This window comes from Miscanthus floridulus, chromosome 8 (genome assembly GCF_019320115.1).
Source record: "Miscanthus floridulus cultivar M001 chromosome 8, ASM1932011v1, whole genome shotgun sequence".
In the NCBI taxonomy this organism is placed as follows: domain Eukaryota; kingdom Viridiplantae; phylum Streptophyta; class Magnoliopsida; order Poales; family Poaceae; genus Miscanthus; species Miscanthus floridulus.
Window position 1 is genome coordinate 168,371,398 of NC_089587.1, and position 21,235 is coordinate 168,392,632.

The following is a 21,235-nucleotide window of genomic DNA, read 5'->3' on the forward strand; positions in this document are numbered from 1 at the left end:
AAAATCAAGATCACGTACTCACCACCCACATATGCACTACTCCTACATTGGGGGTAAGCGTAAAAACATGTCTTTTATCTAGATCCACCTAAAAATGTTTTACTCCTACACTGTGAGTGAACATAAAAACATGCTTGATAGGTTTTTTTTATCCACCAAATAAATGCTCCAAGTTCTTATTGTTATCTTTCAAAAGTTTTTGTTGCAGAAAAGAGACATGGGGCTATGTAAAAGTTATTCATGAAAAAAAAGAAGAAAAAAAGAGTTGAGAAAGAAAAAAATTGACAAGTGTTCGAGATATCTAAAACAATGGGTACTTAGGTGCCCGCCTAAAAAAAGAAGAAATGAATAAGATAGCACCTGCTCTCTAGCAAATATTTTCAAGTTTCAAAAGAGAGATATGTTTTCAAGGAGCAAAGCATAATTAGGTTAGCCACTATATACATCCATCATATACATCCACACACATGCATATCTTGATTTGATTGTATGACTCAACTATCTTTGGATCCGTTGTTTGACTTTATAATATATACATTGCAAGTATGCTCTAGCTTTCTCCCTACCTATAAACTCCACATAAGTCTTAGTGGTAGGAAGAGAAAAGGCATAACATCTTTATTGCCTTGGTGAGGATCCACAAATACCACATGTATTGAGAGACTTGAGAGTGTCATGCAATGGAATCTCTGGGTTTTATTTTGAAAACTTACAAAAACTCTGGAACAATGGTGGAATAAATAACTCAAGACATAGTGCTTGACTTGATCGTTCTGTCTTTCAATTGCTAAAGACCCAAGTGAAGACCAAGAAGCCCCATGATTGAAGGTAATATGGGTAAGTTTGAAAATCAGATCAGTTTATTCTAATCCGGAGGAGAATTCATGATTAAACACATGCGTGCTTTTGAGGCGTGAAAGTATTGTAGCAACTCCTAATCCATTGCTAAGTTTAGCTTTGCTTAGGGACTGTCAAAGGGTAAGCTTAGAAGAGCTTGTTGACAGTCATTAACATCAATTATAAATCATCAATATAATCTGCATATATACTTAATTCCATCACTAAACATAGGTGTAGGGGTTTAAACTAATAAATTCTACGAGTTTTGATGAATCTGTGTTTTCAGCAGGGTTTATTTAGAAAACCATCAAGGTGGACCCAAATATCAGAATTAATCATAATTATCCGCGACGAAAACAACTCCAGAAGGTTCCAGAAGACTCCAGATGACAAACCACCGAAGATGGGGCCCATCTGTCACTATGATAGGCCGGCCGGCCTATGGGGCCCACCAATCAGCCCCCGCTTCATATGTCGGTTCTCCACCGTCTTCTAGATTACATTTACGCCGTCCTTTTAAGTTGGTTTGATCCAAGTGTCCAGAATTGACGCTACCCCTACATATACAGCCTTGTACCCCCTCCTTGGAGGCATCCTCTAAAACCCTAATTCATATCTTCAGGATCGAGCCAACAATCAAGAAAAGATTAGTCCTCTATAGGATCTAGTCTTATAAATAGAAATAGTGAGATGAAAAGTGAGAAAAGAGTTTGAAGGAGGTGTCGGCCTGTCAGTGCTCTCTCTACAGCTTGTACCTTGACGGATCCAAATTCTATCTGAGCTTGCCTCTGAGATTTCTCTGGTAATCAACTTCTGATTTAAGTAAGTATCTTGTTTATATTGTTCATCAGGTTTGCGACTCTTTTGGGTGCTTTATTTTTGTTCTAGAGAGAGTAAAGTATTAATCGTAAGTGTAAGCGTGGTGCTTAGACTACATTAATTGTGGATGCACCCTGCATTTCGGATCGGTGGTAGCTCACAAGGGTGACTCTTATAACCTTGTTGAATCTTTTGTAGTCCATCTCTTGTTTGTAGGATAAGTAGGACCCGGTTACTACGGAAAGATCTTCTGTTGGTGTCTTTCTTTAAGTAATGTCCAAATAGTAGAAGACATAGCTTACCTAAATTAAAACTAGAGAACCTCAGTAATCTTCTCTGCGCTCCTATTTGTCCTAACCTTATTACTACCCCTAATTAAATTAGATCGTAGTTAGTCTCACATGTTTTTCTGTGAATACGATACTTGAAATACTTTAGGATAAAAATTACAGTGATATCCGTTTGTTTACAAATTTATCTGTATACTTTAATAAATACCAGACGTCCTGATTAAAGCATTACCGATAAATATTGTGCGACCGCACCGTCGTCGCAGCATACTCAATAGCAGAGCAGGGGCAAACCTGGTCCTAGGGTCGTGGCCCTAGTTGTGGTCCAAGTACCCATGTAGTTTGTTGGCCCAACATCAGGCCTAAGCAAACTAATCCACCGACTAGGGAACTTGTTCGCGACTCGCCCTTCCAACATCAGCCCTCGGCACACCATCTCGGCTGCTCGCCTGCTCCTTACTCCCCACGGTCGTTCTCGTGCAGCCCGGCCGACGGCAACGGAACAGTGCGCAGCCGGAGCAGCGGCGCCTTGTGCCACTGCCCACATCCAGCAGGGCACAGGCCGGCGTCCGCAGCTCCAATCCGGCGGTCTGGCCTCCACTGTTCTACTCCTTCTCGTCTGCTCCAATCCAGCCGCGGCCTCTAATTTGTGGTATTTCCCTACTGCCCACTCCCTAATTCCCAATCCCAACTGTTTGTATTTGTAGTATCTATTCAATTTGATTGAAAATTGAAACTAGAATCTTCAGTCTAAAATTACAGATCATTCAAAAATGAATGAGACCAATACTTTGGCATCTTATTCCCTTGCGCTGCTGCCACACAACTGAATGAAACATTTTTTTATACAATTTAATGTTCTTAACTATTTTATTGTACTATTAAACATGTAACTGAAGTATCATATCAATTTGAAAATTTCCCCTCATTTTAGTTCTCAATATGTGTGACATATATGGCTAGTTTTTGCCAATGGGAAGTGGCCCTAATCTTGAACAATTCCTGGTTCCGCCACTACCAGCCAGTACCCTCACTTGCTGCCATTGCCATGCATGCGCCATCCCGTGTATCCAGTCTGCTCGGCTAGTCTATGACAAACGTGAGCTACCCACCCAAGCAAAGGTAGTGCACTGTTGCCTCAGAACATCACCAGCTCCTCCCTAGTCGGCGCCGTCACCGACCAAGCAGAAGGGAGATACATGCTACCTTCTGCCATAATGGAGGCCCGCGACCAATGCACAGGCACCTGGGAAGCCCTCAGTGGTGGACCCAGGATTTCTGTGCTGGGCATTCAAAAAATGGAGTGGCACAAAGAGAGCATGAAAGTATTGCTAAATTTACAATAAAAAATACATACAACGTCCCCAAGAGTGAGACCGCGTGATAGCCTTTTGCTTGCTCACGTGCCAATTGGCTCGCAGACAGAGGGGAATTTTGTCGAATGGAACATGGTCCGGGTCTCTAATTGAGGCCCTTTTTGCTTTGGCAAGAACAAAGACAGACATTATGTCTTACTTGTTTGCTATTGTCTTTGAAGCTCACACAATGCGTATCCATGGTTTTTGTGTCGATAAGTGCAGTTCTGATCGGGGATACTGAAATCAGTGATAGAGGTACATACTCCTGTCATTTTAGGATTCTAGTTGGTCAGACTTCTTTAACTTGACCCATCAATGCATGAAAAGTTACATAGATTGGCAACATATGCTTGATGTTATTAGATTCACCATGGAAAGTACTTTCACTATAACTTTCATTATTTCAAATGATATATTTTTACAAAAGATGCAAATCAAAGTGTCGAATTGGAGACTGTGTTGCTGTCCTAAACGACTTACATTTGGAATCACAGGGAGTATTGTATACAATTATCTTCATTGTGTGTGTGGCTTGACTACATACAAAACTCAGCTTTGTCTCTCTCTCTCTCTCTCTCTGAAACAGCTCACCATGAAGATAGCCTGGGGTAAGAATTCCAAGGTTAAGAAGCAGTCGGTGGTAGTATCAACTATACCAGGCCTACCATTTGGAGTGGAGAGTGACAACGATGAGGCTGAAAGGGAGGAAAAAGCAGATGAAAACACAAACTGTCCTGGAACAAAGCCAGTTGAAACTGCTGACTTGCTCCAGAGTCAGGGAGACAAGCTAGCCGAGGTACCTCTATTTCTTTGAGATTGAATCCCACAAATTTGTTATTCCCTCATAGTTGAACGGCTGATATGTGTTTGTGGGGTTCTGTGCTGTTCCTGTGCCGCGCTCCTTGGGAGTTCAATTTTCTCATGGTTTCCTTGGCCAAAGAATATTCAATAACTGCATACTTCATGAGGTGATTCTTAATTATCGTGTAGTCTTTGAAATAAGGAGTTAAAGCGCAAAATGAATTAGTCTGTCTCAGAAATCCACCTTGTGTGGGTAACTGGGTATACCCTCTCTTAGAAATCCACAGAAAATGTAACACCCCAGGCGCCACAAAAGCCCAAGATGTCACTAACGTCCCTTCCCTCTTTCCCGGGTATAAAACTCGGCAACAAAAAACCCAACATCAAAGTAAAGCGCGGAAACAACAACAAGAACAAAACTATAATTAAGTAAAGCTCCAACTTAAATGTTTTTATTAAACCATGAACGATCACCACAAAGATAAACTAAGTTTATTACAGCAAGCCAAGAGTGGCATTATTATGTCTAACTGTGGGTGAAACACTGAAGATGTGCTGCTAATCCCATCACTTCAAGCAAGCAAAGCATCCAAGCAAGCATCCAAACATGCACCTGGAAAGATAAAGGGGTGAGAATAAATCTCAGCAAGCAAACTACCTGAACATGTCATTCAAACTACAAGTTCATTAGACATCGATTTAAATAAAGAAGAATACATGTCATACTAAATAAAGGTTCATGATAATAATGTTTACCCATTGAAATTTCCATAAACATGTAATGAACATGATATACAATAAATAAATGGTATCCACATATGAATAAAATAATACTCATATAAACAAAAACAGTGATCCTCAGATCCACTTATGCCAACATAGAACTTCAATATAAATAAACCTCAAAGAGTGCAATGCAATGCATATGCATGTCCACTGCCTCCATACCCAACAAGGTATGAAGCTGCATCGTACCCCTCCTCGGGCAACGTACGATGCTGTACCGGTACGGTCGCGGCCAGCAAGCGGCGACATAATCCACAAGAGCACTCCGGAATAGTCATATAACTTTTTCACCGACCTGGCTCTAGAGCACTCCGGAATAGTTATATGACTTTCTCACCGACCTGTCTCAATGCATATGCTCATGACAACAATGCTGATGATGCAATGATATGATGCAACTGCAAGTATACTTACATCATCTGCCATGCACATCCACAACCATAAAACATATCACTTACCTTCCGATGATAGATAAATTCTTACCACATATGTTATATACCTCCACAATAATAAAATATATCACTTACCTCATGATGATAAACAAATGACAAGGGATTCAACATGAAGATCATATATATGTTACTTTAAAGGATAAGTGAATTCATACTTAGATATATTATCTTGATTTAGTTAATGTTATGACAATGTGTAGGTAGATTAAATAACATGTCAAGCTGTAGCAAACCACCGCTACGTTTACTTGCCTCGAAACGGCGATGCCATAACATGAGCCATGAACAATCCAAAGACGCACCACCTGTACAAACATCATTACCTCAGACAACATACGCATGAAAACATACAAATAAGACACAATCACTTCTACGACCTGCGCCATCGTTTCCCTCAAAACAGCTACCAAGACAATCAATCAACAGCAACAACCTTGCTTCACATTTTTACTGCAGACAAACCACTTGTCTAAAAAATATAAAACTTCCTCAGAATATACAAAACAGCATTACCTACAACTTTCATGTTATAACTTTTGGATTTTAAGGACTCTAAGATATCCCAAACAAGCCAACAATATAACTAAACTTTTCTGACATCAGAAAACCAGCAGCTGAATAAAACATGCATAACTAGAGATATATGTATCCAAACTTTATGATCCTTAACATTCTGGAAAGCCTATAAAATTCCACACAACTTTCATTTAGATCATTCCACGAGATTCTGGAATTTAGGTATGATAAAACTAAATACATCTAATACTGTCCAGAATTCTGACAGCACAAATGCATCATAAAACAACGATCATATCTCCTAAGTCACAAGAGCTATAAAGGTGATCTCTATGCCAAAAAGGAAGGTGCTGAAGTGTAGTAACATAATATAATTTTTCTATGATTTTTGGGCACATAAAAATAGACGTAAACAGCACATAAACAACAACTGCACATTCTGGAAAACAGCATGACTTAATTACGAGATTAGAACCCTAAACCCATCCACTAATCCAACGAATTCACCAAAGTCTAGCATGGATTTCACATCAAAACAGTGGGGAAAAGAGAGATCATACCCCAACGGCGACTATGACAAAGATACACAATGATTGATCTCCCGTTCCCCTTCTCCCTCGCAGCGATCTCCGCGTTACACGTCCCGTCGACTTGATCTACTCCATGGATGGCATCACCATCAAGAACAGCGAGGGAAAGCATGGGATTGGGAGCAAAACAAAAAGAGAAGAAGAACCCTAACCGGTTTTAGAGGAGGAATTGATACGGCAGCAATCAACGATCAAGTCCTCCCTTTCCTCTCTCTCCTTTCTCTTCTCTGATCTTCTCTTCACGAATGAATTCCAAGAGGCGGCGGCTCGTGAAGAGATATAGGAATTAGGTTTTGAGAGAGGGAGTGCAAAGGACACGGCAGAGAAGGTCGAGGTGGTACTGTAGCGGGGTGCTGCAGTAACACGAGTTGCTGTTCTCAACTTTTTCCCCCTTTAAACGTCTAGTGACCGTAGCTTCTTGGTCCAAACTCCGAATAACTCATATGAGTAGTCAAACGGAATGCATTCGACGAGCTCTACGCATCTATGACATTTGGTCGTCCATCCCAGCTACATATAAAAAATTTATTTTTTTGCCACTCATTAAAAATTCTCAATGAATCCTTTGCCACTTTACACTTTCTAATACACAAAATGTATTTTGGGGTATTACAGAAAAGCTGCTGAAATATCCAGTTTTGGCTATCCATGTGCTTTTGCATTTGCCGCTGCCTATAAAACTCTTTGTGGACAGCTAGTGAGGTACAAAAATTCAGCAGTCCAGTCATACTCAGCTTCTATGTGATACTAGAAAGAAGTAACTTTTTTTGTTATTTTGTAGGAAGGGAAGTACCATGAAGCACTTGCTAAATGGGAGGCTGCACTTATCTTGACACCTGATAATGCAATACTTCATGAACAGAAAGCTCAGGTTTTACTTGAAGTGGGAGATGCATGGCGTGCACTGACAGCAGCAACCAGTAAGCTCTTGTTCTTTTGGATGAATTACTTGCTGGGCTATGCTATAGGAAATGCCGTGAACTGGGAATAACACCAACCATTTAAGTGATATACTACTACTACTATTATAGTAGCACCAACCATGACACTTTTGTTGTAGACATGCATACAACATTGATGACATAAGTGTGAAGAACCACCCTGTTATCACAAAGTACATATGATCGTGGTGTCAGTCCCATTTTCTACAGTAATCAAACCATTTAAAGACATGTTGGGGTTATCTTGCAGGAGCAACAGAACTGGATCCATTTTGGCCTGAGGTTAGTAGGGATTTCATCAGTGATGCTACTGGCTCTCTTTCAATTTTCAGTTTCTGCCCAGCTTGATCCCTCGGAGAATGCCATAATTACTCAATACTGTCACCCAATTAATCAGTAGTGTAACCATCAGCATTATCTGATGATTTACAGGCTTGGGTTACACTTGGTAGAGCTCAGTTAAATTTTGGGGAGCCAGATTCAGCTGTACTGACATTTGACAAGGCGTTAGCTATCAAGGTGCCCATTTTTATCTTTTTAACCTAGTATAATCCCGATTATCTCCTATGCAATCATTGGCCATCATACATAAATAAGTTGCCTTTTACGCCTAAACGATCTGTTGGATGCTTTGTGCAGCCTGACTACGACGACGCAAAAGCTGACCGTGAAATTGCTGCTCGTCTAGTCAAGAAACGAGGGCAGCTGCATACATCAGGTTTAAGTGCTAACAAGAGACGGTTCATAGTTGGGGAGTACCCAGAGAAGGGTGCAGAGGGCGAAGAAAAAGGGAAAGAAACAGCCGTATAGTCCAGTTAGTCTGCTCCCTTTTAAGCCAGGGTGGAGCGCATGTAAGAAGTAACCGCTTCAGGATTCTGCTCCTTTTGCATGTCGGGATTCTGGATTTATGAGCTTTTCGGTTGTGACAAAGCTGTATCATCGCTCTGTGAAACCATATATTTAGAGGGAGAGGTATATGGGGGTCTAGAAGATGATGTGGTGTTTGTGCATGCTCCTGTGAGCCATGTGCTGATCTGCCTCGTTGGCCCGGCTTATCAGTGTCAGCTAATCTGTTAGAACAAGTTACAGAGCTCGCTTCATTTGAAGCCTTTTTAACTGGCAGCTTCTCAGCAGTGTCACAAGGATTGTTGACTATTGAGGAAAGAGAGGATTGTGAGTATATACGAGCATTATTTTACAAGTTGCTAGTTGCTACTTGTACAAATTCAGGGATTGTGGAATTCTACGAGACATCTTAAACAAACCAACTTAATATATTGTACTCCATCCATCTTTAAAGAATCTTGAAGAGTCGAAGCATCTTAAGTTTGATCAAATTTATATGATAAGATAATAACATTTATGATGTCAACTGAGTATCACTATATTCTTTATTAATTATAATTTCATAGTATACCTATTTGATGTCACAAATCTTGTCAAACTTGAGATGTTTTGACTCTTCAAGATTCTTAGAATTTTTAGAATGACTTATAATTTAGAACGAAGGTAGTAACATTTCTGTGTCAATGTGGAAGGCTGCTCTCAGGACGGCACCAATGAGCTCATGTTAGCAATTAGCATAGGGTTGTGTTTAAGGATTTTGCTGGTTTACTAGCTTACAAATACCTCCACGCTCCACGAGACCCTGTCCCCTGATACATGAGAAGCCGACAAGCCGTCCTCTCCTGCACGGAACAAGCTACCAGAGGATTACTGTGCTGTGCACTGTAGCTAGTGTGAATGTTTTTTTTAAGGAGCAGGAGGGGCAAGGAGCCCCTACTGAAGCTTTATTAATGAATTAAAAGGTACAGATTACAAATGAGCAGAATAAAAGCATAGTGTGAATGTATATATGATGATTGGCCAAAGGTGCGAGTGCATCAATCCATTCATCCTATCGCCATTCTACTTCGCGACGTGCACGTATTACCCTGTGAACTCCATTTTTTTTAAAAAAAAAAAAACTGCATTAGTAGAGGAATCAATTTTTTTTCAAAAAAAAAAAAACTGTACATAGGCGACTAGGCGAGGCTGGGCATATAGCTCAAGCTACAAGGAACAGATACTCGTACGCCTCGATGCCTCACAAGTCACAACCAACTGCGGAGCCAAACAAGCTAGACAAGAGGAAAGCGTGCCTCTAGAAAATGCTTCCTTATGGTTTGGGGTTTATACCTTATCCTAGTTATTCTAAATCCGAGCTTGACGCCCAAGGTCGGGAGCTCTCTTAGCTCCACCCTAGCAATGAGAAAGGCCTTGGGGACCTTCTTGCAGCTCTTGGTGCTCCTTGGTCTCCTCCTTTCTCCTTTCCTCCTCCTCCATTTCTTCTTTCCCTTTATGTTTCTTGCTAGAGATAATCATGAGTGGTGTGGAGAATGGCAATAGAAAGGGAGGTGTTGTGTAGGTAAAAGTTGTGCTGACATGTGGATCTAAGCGGGGTGTGGGATGAACATCTCATAAACTGCGTGCTCTAGGTGTCATTGTGTTCTGCGTGGGACCGTCCATTCTCTTTGCCGGACCGTCTGTTAGTGCACTGATTTTGATTTTCAAAGTACATAACACTTAGGTTTGGAATTAAAGAGTCTAAGATGCTGGCGATCATGCTTCACAAGGTAGTACGCGCTGGGATATCAGACATAAAGAACACTCTCGTTGATTCAGCCACCCCAAGTCCGTACCCGATCTTCTATCCATAGCAGAAGCAAGTCAGTTGAAGAATTTAGGGCGTGCTTGTTTTATGGAATGAAGTGGTCCATCATCATCTCACTCTCTAGTTTTTGTTTGGTTTATGGAATAGATAAATTGATCCATCACTACTCATTTCTCGCAAACTAATAATTAAGTACTGGTATGAAAAATGAGGTCATTTCAATAGATTCGAGGAATACACTTATGATGCATTACCTCATCTAGAATGAGTTGATTTCCCAAACCCAACATATTAGATGAGTTCATGTTCATCAAATAAGATTGTCAAGGTCGGAGCTAGTTGAGCCAGTGTGAATTTATTAAAATGACAAATTAAGGCCTCATTCAGTTATCTTGGAATGGCCTACGAATCATTCCGGCTAATCAAGCCTATACAAATCAGGTAACTATTCCAGCTGAGAATCTTCTGACGAGATGGTTCTTGCACAACCGAACGAGACCTAAAGGGGTTTGCTATCTTTTTTTTAATGTCAGTTTGCCTCTTTTTTTTTGAAAATTTGTTGTGGAATGATATATAAAATTTTCTTTTGCAAGTATGATCATACTTTTTAAGAGTCTCTTTGGCAGGGCTCCTGCTTCTGCAGGAGCTATGCCAAACGCCTATTTTATAAATGGCTTCGTATGGGGAGCCGGTCAAGAGCCGGAGTTATTTTTTGCCTGTGCAGAAGAAGCCTCAAAAACGAGCTTCGTGTGGCTCCTTGCTGTGGGTTCACGTTGTCTAGTGCGAAGGAGCCGTTTTGCCTAACGTTTTTCAGAACGGCTTCAGCTCCTCCAGAGGAGCTGCTCCTTTAGAGGACAGAGGAGCCAGAGCCCTGCCAAACAGACTCTAAAACTATGAGCTTTGGGTGTATCTTTCAAAACTCTATACATGTTGATTCAAGAAGTTCAAAATTCAAAACTCAAAAGGCTTCTGCAGTTACGTAGGTGTGGGCCCTCGTCAACGTTTTTGGGAAGCAGGAAGCGGTACAGGGGCACCGATTCGAAAGATCCAGAGTTCCAGACGCTCTCGCTCCAGATGTGGGGGAAGGGAAAGAAGCGTTTCGGCGGCGGCGGCGAGCCGGCGGCCAAGCGCCAGGCCGCCGGGGACGACGGACCCTCCGAACCCGCCGAAGACGGTACGGTCGTAGCCGAGGTATGGACCGCGCCCAATACCTTGTTTCGAGACAGAACCCTAACCCATTGGATCATTCTGATGGCGCCCGTGCAGATATCGAAGAACAAGAAGGTGTCCGTTAGGAGCTGGAAAGGCAGGGTCTACGTCGACCTCCGCGAATTCTACGTCAAGGACGGCAAGACTCTCCCCACCCGCAAAGGTACCACCAGCGACTTCTGCCCCTCTCATTTCTGTTCTACTGTTCCTATAGGTGTTCTTTTTTCCCCCTGGCTGCGTCTGGCATCCGAGTAGAGCGCTCCAGGTCAAGGTATCTTGCACCATTGCTAGCACAGATGGATTTAGTTTGGGGCTGGACTAAGGACGCGCTTGGTTTTGTTCTAGAAATACATGTGCGGCTTTGCGGCGCACACAATTGAGCTGGCCAGCCCAGGATATACATATACTTTGTGATGCGCATGGATTACCAGCCTAGTATACAATTCTTGTAGTCACTAACCTATACTTGTTCCTTGTTTCTATATATATGAACCACATTTTTTAAAATGTAGATGTACCTTGATAGAAAAGACCAGGATATGGTATAAGCGGCATGTGGCTCCAATTCCTTTGGTCAAGTACAATAATTCATCCTTGAGCTGCAATTAAAATCAAGGGTATCAGTAGATGAATATGTGTTTACCCTTTTAAGCATTGGATAGAAGATTATAAATAGAACACTTGAAAGGAACCATACTACTTCATATTTCAAAAGGTTCAGATCCTTCTTTTTGTCACTCTCATTCTGCCTATGGTGTCATCATTTGCCTTTTGTTGCTCTAATTATGTCTATGGTGTCACCATTTGCAAAACCATTCCCATTTATCCATCAGCTGTTACTGCAATAACATTGTCAGGATCCAAAACAATGAACAGCAATAATGTCAGACCTTAGCAGAAAGCCTCTTGCTCAGGGAGGACTGCTCTCACCATACACCCAATCTCTGGTAGACGCTACACGTTAGGACAAAACATACCTGACACTATTAGTGATACTTCAACTAATCTCTTCAATATCTATAGTTGTCTGAAATTTCTCCTCTGCTGTAAAAATATATAATTAGAAAATTATTCCTAATTACCAATGCAAGATTATAATGAACTCCATATCCAATGGAAAGAGATGCCATGTTATATCAGTCTTAATCTGATCAGATACCCCAGGAAATCATCCCATATGTGGCTCAGGTGCAGTGCAAGATGGATGTCAGATCATTCCCTATGTAGGATAGAACGTTGTGTTTTGCTTAGTCACAGCCTGCGTGCTGAGGGGCCTTGGGCCTGTATTGGGGAGATTTTGACATTGTGCTGTGTTGCTCTTTCCGTGGGGTAGGTGCATTTTGTTTTGGTTAGTTTGGTTGGGTCCTTGATGGATGATCCCTTGGTGATCAGAGTCATGGACAGCTTTTTCGGTATTTCATATCTCACTGTTACGTTACATTCTGAACTGTGTAATTTCGTTACGTACTTAATGAAATTCGGTTTCGACCGTTGTGGAAAAAAAGATACCCCAGGAAATATACATTTTTGTCAAGCATGTGGTAGATATATACCCTCTTTCGATCTTGATTCTTTTCCTTCGCTTGTGCTTTGAGATGGCTCAGTTTAACCAAGAATCTGTGGTAGGCAATCACTTCATCACGCAACCGGAATTTGTGAAATACTTACATTCGTGCAATTATTACTATATGAACTTCAATGCAGCAGACACATAGGAATACTAGATAAGGATAAACAAGAAGAATTTGGTTGAACTCACCACAAAAATTACAAATAGAATAGTTATATGTCTATAACTAATAACTGTATCTAGGTTCTGTACATTCCTAAAATAAACTGAATGTGGTTTGTCAGATGCACACCCTCTTACCTCTTTTGACAGCACAGTCAACTCCATCAGTGCTGCCTAGCTGTGGGAGGCAAGTGAGGAGTGAAGATGCATTGAATGAGCTCGTGCATAGCATAGAACAGATAATATCAGTAAAAATTTATGAGTTATGGACGAGTGATGATTTGCATCTACATGTTGAGATGAAAAGTAAAAGGTCCAATTAAACACATATACAACAAGTGATATTTGGACCTGTTACCTGGTGAGATATTTGTCGCAGTCTTGGCCTCCAGCTTCGAGTGCAGTGGAGGATGAATCCAGCAAAAATGCTGGCGATGGACGCTTACTCTCACTGTCTCACAGGGATTGATTGTTTGCTTGGGAAGTTGCAGTAGATAAGGTCGGGTGGAAGGAGATGTGAGAAGTGGAAGAGACTGGCGCAGGAGCTGTTGCTGTTTGGACTGCAGCCCAGGCTGGTCCATGGCTATGCAGCGCGTCATTTTGTCGAACAGGCCGTGTGCACGCGATATGTGCTATGCCCGCGCGCTGCTGGCACACCCAGAGCTGCCTCTGGTGGTGTGGAGAGCCCACTGCTGAGGAAGAGGATAGCTGCCGTTGCAGGTGGACCTCCTGTAGCTGCTGCCTGAGGTGCCCGTGCTGCATGACATCTTAGGCCACGCAGAGCACCTCACAGCCTCATGTAGAAGACCAATGCAACGGCTACGAGGTGATGAGGGCCATGATGCTGCCCTCGATGATGCGGCAAGGAGAGCCACTGTGCTGCCACTCTTCCCAAGGTCCCCTGCACCTTCCATGAGCCCATTCAACCGCCCTGCGTCACCATGACGCCTAGTCATCGCATGACTTGCCAAGGGGTGGCTGTGAGCTCTGCAGCTCGGTGCCCTCTGCACAGACTCCACATTGTCGGCGTTCCACGCCACACCCTACGCGTGGCTATGCCGCGGGGAAGTAGGTGGACTCACAGGGGAGTGGCAGCAGGTGAGGCACAGGCAGGGACGTGGGGAGCGGGATAGGAATTTGCGGCCCACAAAGGTTCACGGTGGTTCAGGTCAGCCACAAAGCGGGTAGGAGATCTGAAGTGACTTGCATTGGACGGATCAGATCGCTTGATTGCACAATCCAACGGTTAAGGGGTAACAGGCGGCGTGGCCCTATTGTATTATATATAGAGATTAAAGATGGGATGAATGACTTCCGTCTAACCTAACTGCTTCTGTGCTCACAGATTTTAGCTTTAATCGATTTTTGCCATGTATTTAGACCATTATGTGAACTTTAAACATACGTACCAATAATAGAATGAACATAGCACTGGAAAAAAAAATCGTAATGGTACAGAATTTATCGAGGTAGAATCTACACCTTTAATCTGCACATAACATTTTCTGTTACTGTTATGCAAGTTTGTGATGACAAGCTTTTGCTCTTCGTCACTTGAATTTGAGACCATGCACTTAGCCAAGTGATGAAGTAAGGATTGTTTATATGCATAAGTATTTTAATTATCATGGTGTGTGTATTTGGAAATTATCATATTTGGAGCTGACATATTCTGTTTTAAGCCCATGGCTTCAAAGGTAAGCGTATTAATTGCATGGTAAGCTTAGATATGCTTAACTTCTGGATAAATTCTATTACAATATGAACATCAGCATATGGGAGAGCAATTAATTTTCTTGATTCAAATGTGGCGTCATCTTTAATATTTCCTAGAGATGATGGTATATATTCTCTACTTATTATTAGTAATATAATTTCATCTCTTCTTTTCCTTTCCAGGTATATCACTCCAGTTAGATCAGGTTAGTGGTGTTTTCAATTTTTTTTACATATGTTGTATGATTCTTAGAATTTATATGCGTACAGGAAGCTTGATTTCATGAAAATCTAGATCTTAGTATATTTGAAATTTGCATGCCATACTTGGAATATCAAGTAGCCCATCAAGTGGCCCTCTGAAAATTTATTTGACAAGCATTGCTATTCTTTTATGGCCATGACAATATTCTCAGCACATGGGGACATGGTTCTATGCTATTCTATAGTCAAACAAATTTATCACTATTAATCTGAATAATAATTAGTACCAATATCCATTTGTCAGGTATCCAGGAACATAATCCGAAGTAGTTATTCTGTTATCTTTGCAGTGAGTTGCCAAGATCAAGGCACACAAATATGCCATCATAATAATTTTTAGCTGCTATTAAACTCTTGGCAAAGTACATGACATTGCCATTCTCCCTCGCCTTTTTTTTTGTTACTGAAGCAACAAGTTTTTCATTCCTGTTGGTATTTACATCTGCAGTGGAAGATATTGAGGGACAATATCAAAGCCATAGATGAGGCCATCAAGGAGAACACATGATGGGAGCCGCCGAGCAGTCACGTATGGGCAAACTTTTACTTGTCGTCTGACGCCTGATGTAGGAAGTAGTGGCAAGACTGGTTTTTGTTGCCCATATGCTGCCATGTTGCTTTTGTGCACTTGACCACCTGCTGTTGTAGGTGGCCGCATGGCCGAAAGGTTTGGTTTCTGCCTCGTGGTATGTAAACTTCGGATGATGTAACTTCTCACTATGATTTGGTAGGAGTGCAGAACTAAGATTTGGTGTAAAAATGATCCTGTTTCTTACTTGCCTTATTATGAGATTATTATGCCAACAAGCATTGCTGTTTGGGATTGTAATTGGCGTGCTGGACTGCTGGTCGGACCGTCGGACGGTTCCAGGTCTAACCCTCGTTAGGCTCGAAGTAAAACCTTGGCTTCCATTCTTGGGCCAAGGTCTATTTGCTTCGATTGGGAAAGGAAAACCTACCTAATTATATATCACTGTCGTCTGACTTCAGTGCCCGAACTCTAAAATTGAATATTTTAGCCCCTATAACTCGTAAAACTTTAAAACCGTTAAATTACTTCTATGGCCTGGTTAGAAGTGGTTTTCAAGACAATTTTATTTTTTTAGGTAAAAAATTTGGTAAATGCTTGATAAATTTTTTTAACCATTACTAGATAATATCTCTAAGCTTCCAAGATCCTATAAGAAAATCCTAGAGATGTATTAGGAAACAATAAACCCCCAATAAAATATTTAGAGTTCTTGAAAGTATATTTAAAAGCTCTCAGAAGGTAGATATAGGTCTAAGAAAATAGAAATATATTAAAAAAACATGGAAATTTCTTAAAACATTCCGATCGATGTCTAAACATGTTTTCAAAATCTTCCATAACAAGAACACTGAGATGCATCCAACTTGTATGCATTCAGCATTAAATGTATGGTAATGCTATGATTAGGGCATCTGTCCAGGCGTGTGCGTCTGGACGCCCCTTTTCCCGAGCCTGCGCAGCGATTGGGCCCAACAGGCAATTGGCCTTCTTCCCTCTATGCTCTCTCCTCCATCTTTACCCCGCGACAGAACCCCCACCGATAAAAAATCGTGGCTTCACTGCATCGAGCGCCCGTCCCACTCTACGTCACCGCAGCGCGCCACACGGCGCCCCCATCCCGTTCCACGCCACGTCTGCCGCCACGTCGCCTCGAATCCTCCTCTAGAGCCTCCTCGACGCCGGCATGGTCGACGAGTCAAATGCCTTCGGCGGGGCGGGTGACGACAACGATAACCTCATCCAGACGCTCTTCAACGCGGACATCCCTTGTGGGGGCCTCAATCTCGGCTTGTGGAAGCTCCTAGTCGTCGCGGCGCTCTCCTTCGACAGCATGCCCGCGCTGCTCGGGTACCTCATCCAAGTAGCAAGGTGACATTTGCACATCGCTTGTTACAAGTTTATGTTTCAAGTGTTTCATATGTTTCATCTGAATATTGATGTTGTAAAAGTAGAACGCGATGTTGCACATGTTGCAATGGCTATACACGTATGTTTCAAGTGTATGTTTCAAATGTTTCATCTGTTTTTTAGACGTACGTTGCAAGTGTTTCATCTGGATGTTGCATATATTTCACACGTATGTTGCAAGTATTTTATCTTGATGTTGCATATATTTGCAATGGTTTTCAAGAGTTTTCAAGTGTTTTGCAAGTGTTTCATACGCATGTTGCAAGTGTTTCATCTGTTTTGTACGTATGTTGCAAGTGCTTCGTCTGAATATTTCAAATGTAGATTGAAATATTACACATGTTGCAATGTGACCCACCCTGCCACAACCGCCTGCTGCAACTGCTTGGGCATCGTGCATGCGCGTGGGGGAGTGGAGGGATGGAGCGCTGCTCGGCAGCGGGGGCGGGAAGCGGAGGGCGATGACGGCAGGGGAGCAGACAGTCCCCACATGGCATGCGGGTGCGGCAAGCAGAGGGAGCTCGGGCGTCTGGACAGAGGCACAAAGTGGGGGCGCAGTTTCCTAGGAGCAGCATACGCCGACGTCAGGAGCAGAAACAGATTGTGGCCACGGGAGTTCGGACATCCGGGCGCTGTGTTGGTTTTCATCCTATATCTTTGTTACGAAAAGTTTTTAAAACATTTTTGGACATCAATTAGTATGTTTTGGGAATTTTTTAGATTTGTCTAGATATTTTCATTTTCTTAGAAATAATTATATTTTTTGAAAGATTCTAGATAGATTTTCACAATCTCTAAATATTTTATTTGGGTTCATGGTGTTCCAATAAATCTCTAGGATTTTTCTCATATTTTGTAGAGGTTCAAAAAAAATTCTCTTGGTTTTTTTAAAAAGCTTATACAATATTTATCATATTTTTCAACAAAAAAGATGAAACCGTCTTAAAAATCACTCTTCTAACATATGGACATGAGTTAATTTAAATGCTTTTGAGAGTTAAAGATGTAAAATGATTGATTTTTAGGTTCGATGAGGAAAATATAGTTTAGAGGTAAAAATGACTTTTTTTCTATTGGAAAACTTGTTCTTTGCTAACTGCATTGATCTGGTATGTATTTGATGGGATCCACACAGCCAAACCCATAGGATGGTAAGACGTGGGTGGTTCGAACGAAAGTTGCTGAAACTTTCAGCCTGTTCGTTTCGGCTGAAACGATCGTAGATTATTACTGCTGGCTAGTTTGGTGTGTGAGAAAAATACTGTTCTGACTTATAATCCACGATCGTTTACGACCAAGCGAACAAGCTGCTTATCCGAGTAGCATGGTAGCGACAACAAAACGCTTGGTTAACAACTTTTAATATTATACAAGAGCCTCAGATCACTAGGAACAATAGATGGAGTAACTTCCTGCTACATAAATTTGGAATTAACCTAGATTTACGCTATGTCTTGTCTAGAAACCAAGAAGATTTATAATTTGGAATTGAGAGAGTAATCAACAATTGATCCAAAAGGAGAGTAGTCAACAACCATATTGTCCTAAACCATGTATATACACTGGTGAATGCTTACCAGATATGCTACACACATCTAAGCTATGTACTGCAGAGAACACCGCCTATTGACCAATTACTTCATTCACTAGCGGTGGCCATATCGTGGCAACTCCACCACCACCGCAATCAAAACCCGAAGCCGGCTGCATGTTTGTACTTTGTACAGACCTTCTCATGAATAATGAATAATATACCAGCTGAAACCAGCTTAGTTGCAACAGAATTGGACCAGTAACCTCACATAAAAGTTGGGTGGGAATGTGGGATACGTCCTTCTCCGTGACCCCCAGGCCACCAACCCTATAGACACCAGAAAATCTCATTGTTTCAAACGCAGGGAACTAACGTGAACAAGGTCTCAACAGCCATTTTAATTTCTTACAGTATGTTGAAAAAATTCGCAGTCTCGCTTCTAATAATTTTATTTATCACGGTAGCTAAATACTTGTAGCTGGTGTTGTTGTTAACGCTCTACTTCTTCCATTTGTAAATAATTAATATGAAGTTTTGGACATTTATATGCATGCATGATCCCCAATATGTATATAAATTTGACCATAGCTTTTTATATTATTTATTTATGAACATGATAGGTTCGCAATTTGTAAAATTATATGCACTACGAAAATACTTTTCACTACATAGTACATCATGTTTCTGTATAATCAACTTTAAGTAAGGGCATGTTCGTGACTTTTACGACTTCACATTTTTTCAGCGAGAAACTTCAGATTTTTGTGAAACTGCCTCACCATAGAGTTTATAAAGCAAAGTTGGTGCAGCATGCAGTTTCAAAGAGACCCTAAATAACTTAACTCCTTCGCATGCATATGCATGGTTGTTGACTCCTTGGCATACATATGAATGGTCGTTGACCGGTTCAAGTCAGTCCCCAGCAGCTCGGCGGCAGCCAGTTACATACCACTGTCCGCTGGTATAGCCTATAGGAATCCACAAGCACGCATGCCCTTTGTCTGCGGAACGCTGCGAACTGAACGAGATCACCACGCACGTCGTACAATGGTACTGCTATAAATAGAACGCACCTCCTGCTAGCTTCTCCAAACCACGCAAACCATCGATCCCTCTCTAGCTAGCTAGTCCATCTCATACTTGATGCTCTCAGCTAACTAAGCTACCTAGCTAGAGCCCAGCCCCCAGGAGCGAGCGGGAGAGCTAGCTAACAGCTAGTCGGTGTGTCGTCATCGACTCGACGTCGTCGTCCATGGGGAGCCCACCGGCCACCGTCCACGAGATGAGGCGTGCGCAGCGCGCGGATGGGCCGGCCGCCGTGCTCGGCATCGGCACGGCGAACCCGCCGACGTGCTTAGCCCAGGACGAGTACCCTGACTACTACTTCCGCGTCACCGACAGCGAGCACCTCACCGACCTCAAGGGCAAGCTCACCAGGATCTGCAACAAGTCCGGCATCAGGCAGCGCTTCATCCACCTCAACGAGGAGCTGCTCGCCGCCAACCCGGACTTCACCGACCGCACGCGGCCGTCCCTGGATGCGCGCGTGGACATCGCCTCCGCCGCCGTCCCGGAGCTGGCCGCGACCGCCGCGGCCAAGGCCATCGCCGAGTGGGGCCGCCCCGCCACCGACATCACCCACCTCGTCTTCAGCACCTACTCCGGCGCGCGCGCCCCGAGCGCCGACCGCCGCCTCGCGTCCCTGCTGGGCCTCCGCCCCACGGTGTCCCGCACCATCCTCAACCTCCACGGCTGCTACGGCGGCGGCCGGTCGCTCCAGCTCGCCAAGGAGCTCGCGGAGAACAACCGCGGCGCGCGCGTCCTCGTCGCCTGCTCCGAGATCACGCTCATCGCCTTCTACGGGCCCCAAGGAGGCTGCACCGACAACATCCTCGGCCAGGCTCTGTTCGGCGACGGCGCCGGCGCCGTCATCGTCGGTGCCGACCCCGTCGCGCCCGTCGAGCGCCCGCTGTTCGAGATGGCCTTCGCCTCGCAGACCACGATACCGGAGACCGAGGACGCCATCTCCATGCAGATCAACAAAGGTGGCATGGAGTACCACATCTCCAACCAGGTGCCTCGTCTGCTGGGGTGCAACGTGGAGCGCTGCCTTGTTGACGCGTTTCGCGCGCTCGGCGTCAGCGCCGCGTGGAACGACCTTTTCTGGGCGATCCACCCCGGCGGCCGTGCCATCCTGGACCACATCGAGGGAGTGCTCGGGCTGGACGACGGCAAGCTGGCGGCGAGTCGCCACGTGCTCAGCGAGTTTGGCAACATGAGTGGCACCACGGTGATCTTCGTGCTCGATGAGTTGCGCCGCCGTCGCGCAGTGACGGCCAAGCAGGGAGGGGAGGCGCCGGAGTGGGGAGTGATGATGGCTTTTGGACCGGGAATCACAGTCGAGACCATGGTGCTCCACGCCCCTAGCAACCTCGACCTGGAGGGAAATTAACAATTTAAACATCAACCAAAAGGACTACAACTTCTATATAAACATCAACCAAAAGGACTATAACTTTTATATAAACCCGGTATAGAGGTTGCCCTAGCTAAAATAAGGTCCTTACAGCCGTCACTGCTCCATAAGGTGGAGTGTTAAATTTGTTCCTTAATTGTCAGCGTGCTATTATATTGTTGTGTTATATTTATGTTTGTTTAGTCTATGCCTCTATATAACTATCACTGGTGCAGCAAGGCTTTTTGCTCCTGGTTGGAAAACCCCTTTAGTCCCGGTTTCCCAACCGGGAGCACCAATTCGGGACTAAAGGTACCCTCCTTTAGTCCCGGCTTGACCC

The 21,235-nt window shown here is 43.2% G+C and overlaps 3 protein-coding genes and 1 long non-coding RNA gene across 4 annotated transcripts; 3 read left to right on the top strand and 1 right to left on the bottom strand.

Annotated features, from left to right (window-relative positions):
- Positions 1–2,359: 2,359 nt before the first annotated feature.
- Positions 2,360–8,652, top strand: LOC136473948 (uncharacterized). Its single transcript, XM_066471565.1, has 6 exons — positions 2,360–2,601; positions 3,894–4,103; positions 7,234–7,372; positions 7,644–7,675; positions 7,826–7,912; positions 8,033–8,652. The coding sequence occupies exons 2-6, from the start codon at positions 3,900–3,902 to the stop codon at positions 8,201–8,203; spliced, it is 633 nt and encodes a 210-aa protein (XP_066327662.1). The 5' UTR covers positions 2,360–2,601; positions 3,894–3,899; the 3' UTR covers positions 8,204–8,652.
- On the bottom strand, positions 4,515–7,015 carry LOC136473947 (uncharacterized). The gene is made up of 4 exons (XR_010762813.1): positions 6,605–7,015; positions 6,423–6,518; positions 5,599–5,651; positions 4,515–4,721 (listed from the first exon to the last, which is right to left on the bottom strand). It is a non-coding gene; the product is annotated as an uncharacterized lncRNA (long non-coding RNA).
- A 2,425-nt stretch (positions 8,653–11,077) lies between the features above and the next one.
- Positions 11,078–15,774, top strand: LOC136473949 (RNA polymerase II transcriptional coactivator KIWI-like). Its single transcript, XM_066471566.1, has 4 exons — positions 11,078–11,237; positions 11,313–11,418; positions 14,887–14,909; positions 15,416–15,774. The coding sequence occupies exons 1-4, from the start codon at positions 11,121–11,123 to the stop codon at positions 15,473–15,475; spliced, it is 306 nt and encodes a 101-aa protein (XP_066327663.1). The 5' UTR covers positions 11,078–11,120; the 3' UTR covers positions 15,476–15,774.
- Positions 15,775–19,642: 3,868 nt separating this feature from the next.
- On the top strand, positions 19,643–20,902 carry LOC136473950 (bisdemethoxycurcumin synthase-like). The gene has a single exon (XM_066471567.1). The coding sequence runs from the start codon at positions 19,693–19,695 to the stop codon at positions 20,890–20,892; it is 1,200 nt and encodes a 399-aa protein (XP_066327664.1). The 5' UTR covers positions 19,643–19,692; the 3' UTR covers positions 20,893–20,902.
- Positions 20,903–21,235: the final 333 nt, after the last annotated feature.

Coding starts and splice junctions, on each gene's coding strand:
- LOC136473948 (XM_066471565.1), top strand. CDS start 3,900: ATGAAGATAGCCTGGGGTAAGAATTCCAAGGTTAAGAAGCAGTCGGTG. Junction 4,104..7,233: donor AGGGAGACAAGCTAGCCGAG/GTACCTCTATTT, acceptor GTTATTTTGTAG/GAAGGGAAGTACCATGAAGC. Junction 7,373..7,643: donor TGCACTGACAGCAGCAACCA/GTAAGCTCTTGT, acceptor GTTATCTTGCAG/GAGCAACAGAACTGGATCCA.
- LOC136473950 (XM_066471567.1), top strand. CDS start 19,693: ATGGGGAGCCCACCGGCCACCGTCCACGAGATGAGGCGTGCGCAGCGC.
- LOC136473949 (XM_066471566.1), top strand. CDS start 11,121: ATGTGGGGGAAGGGAAAGAAGCGTTTCGGCGGCGGCGGCGAGCCGGCG. Junction 11,238..11,312: donor ACGGTACGGTCGTAGCCGAG/GTATGGACCGCG, acceptor GCGCCCGTGCAG/ATATCGAAGAACAAGAAGGT. Junction 14,910..15,415: donor TATCACTCCAGTTAGATCAG/GTTAGTGGTGTT, acceptor TTACATCTGCAG/TGGAAGATATTGAGGGACAA.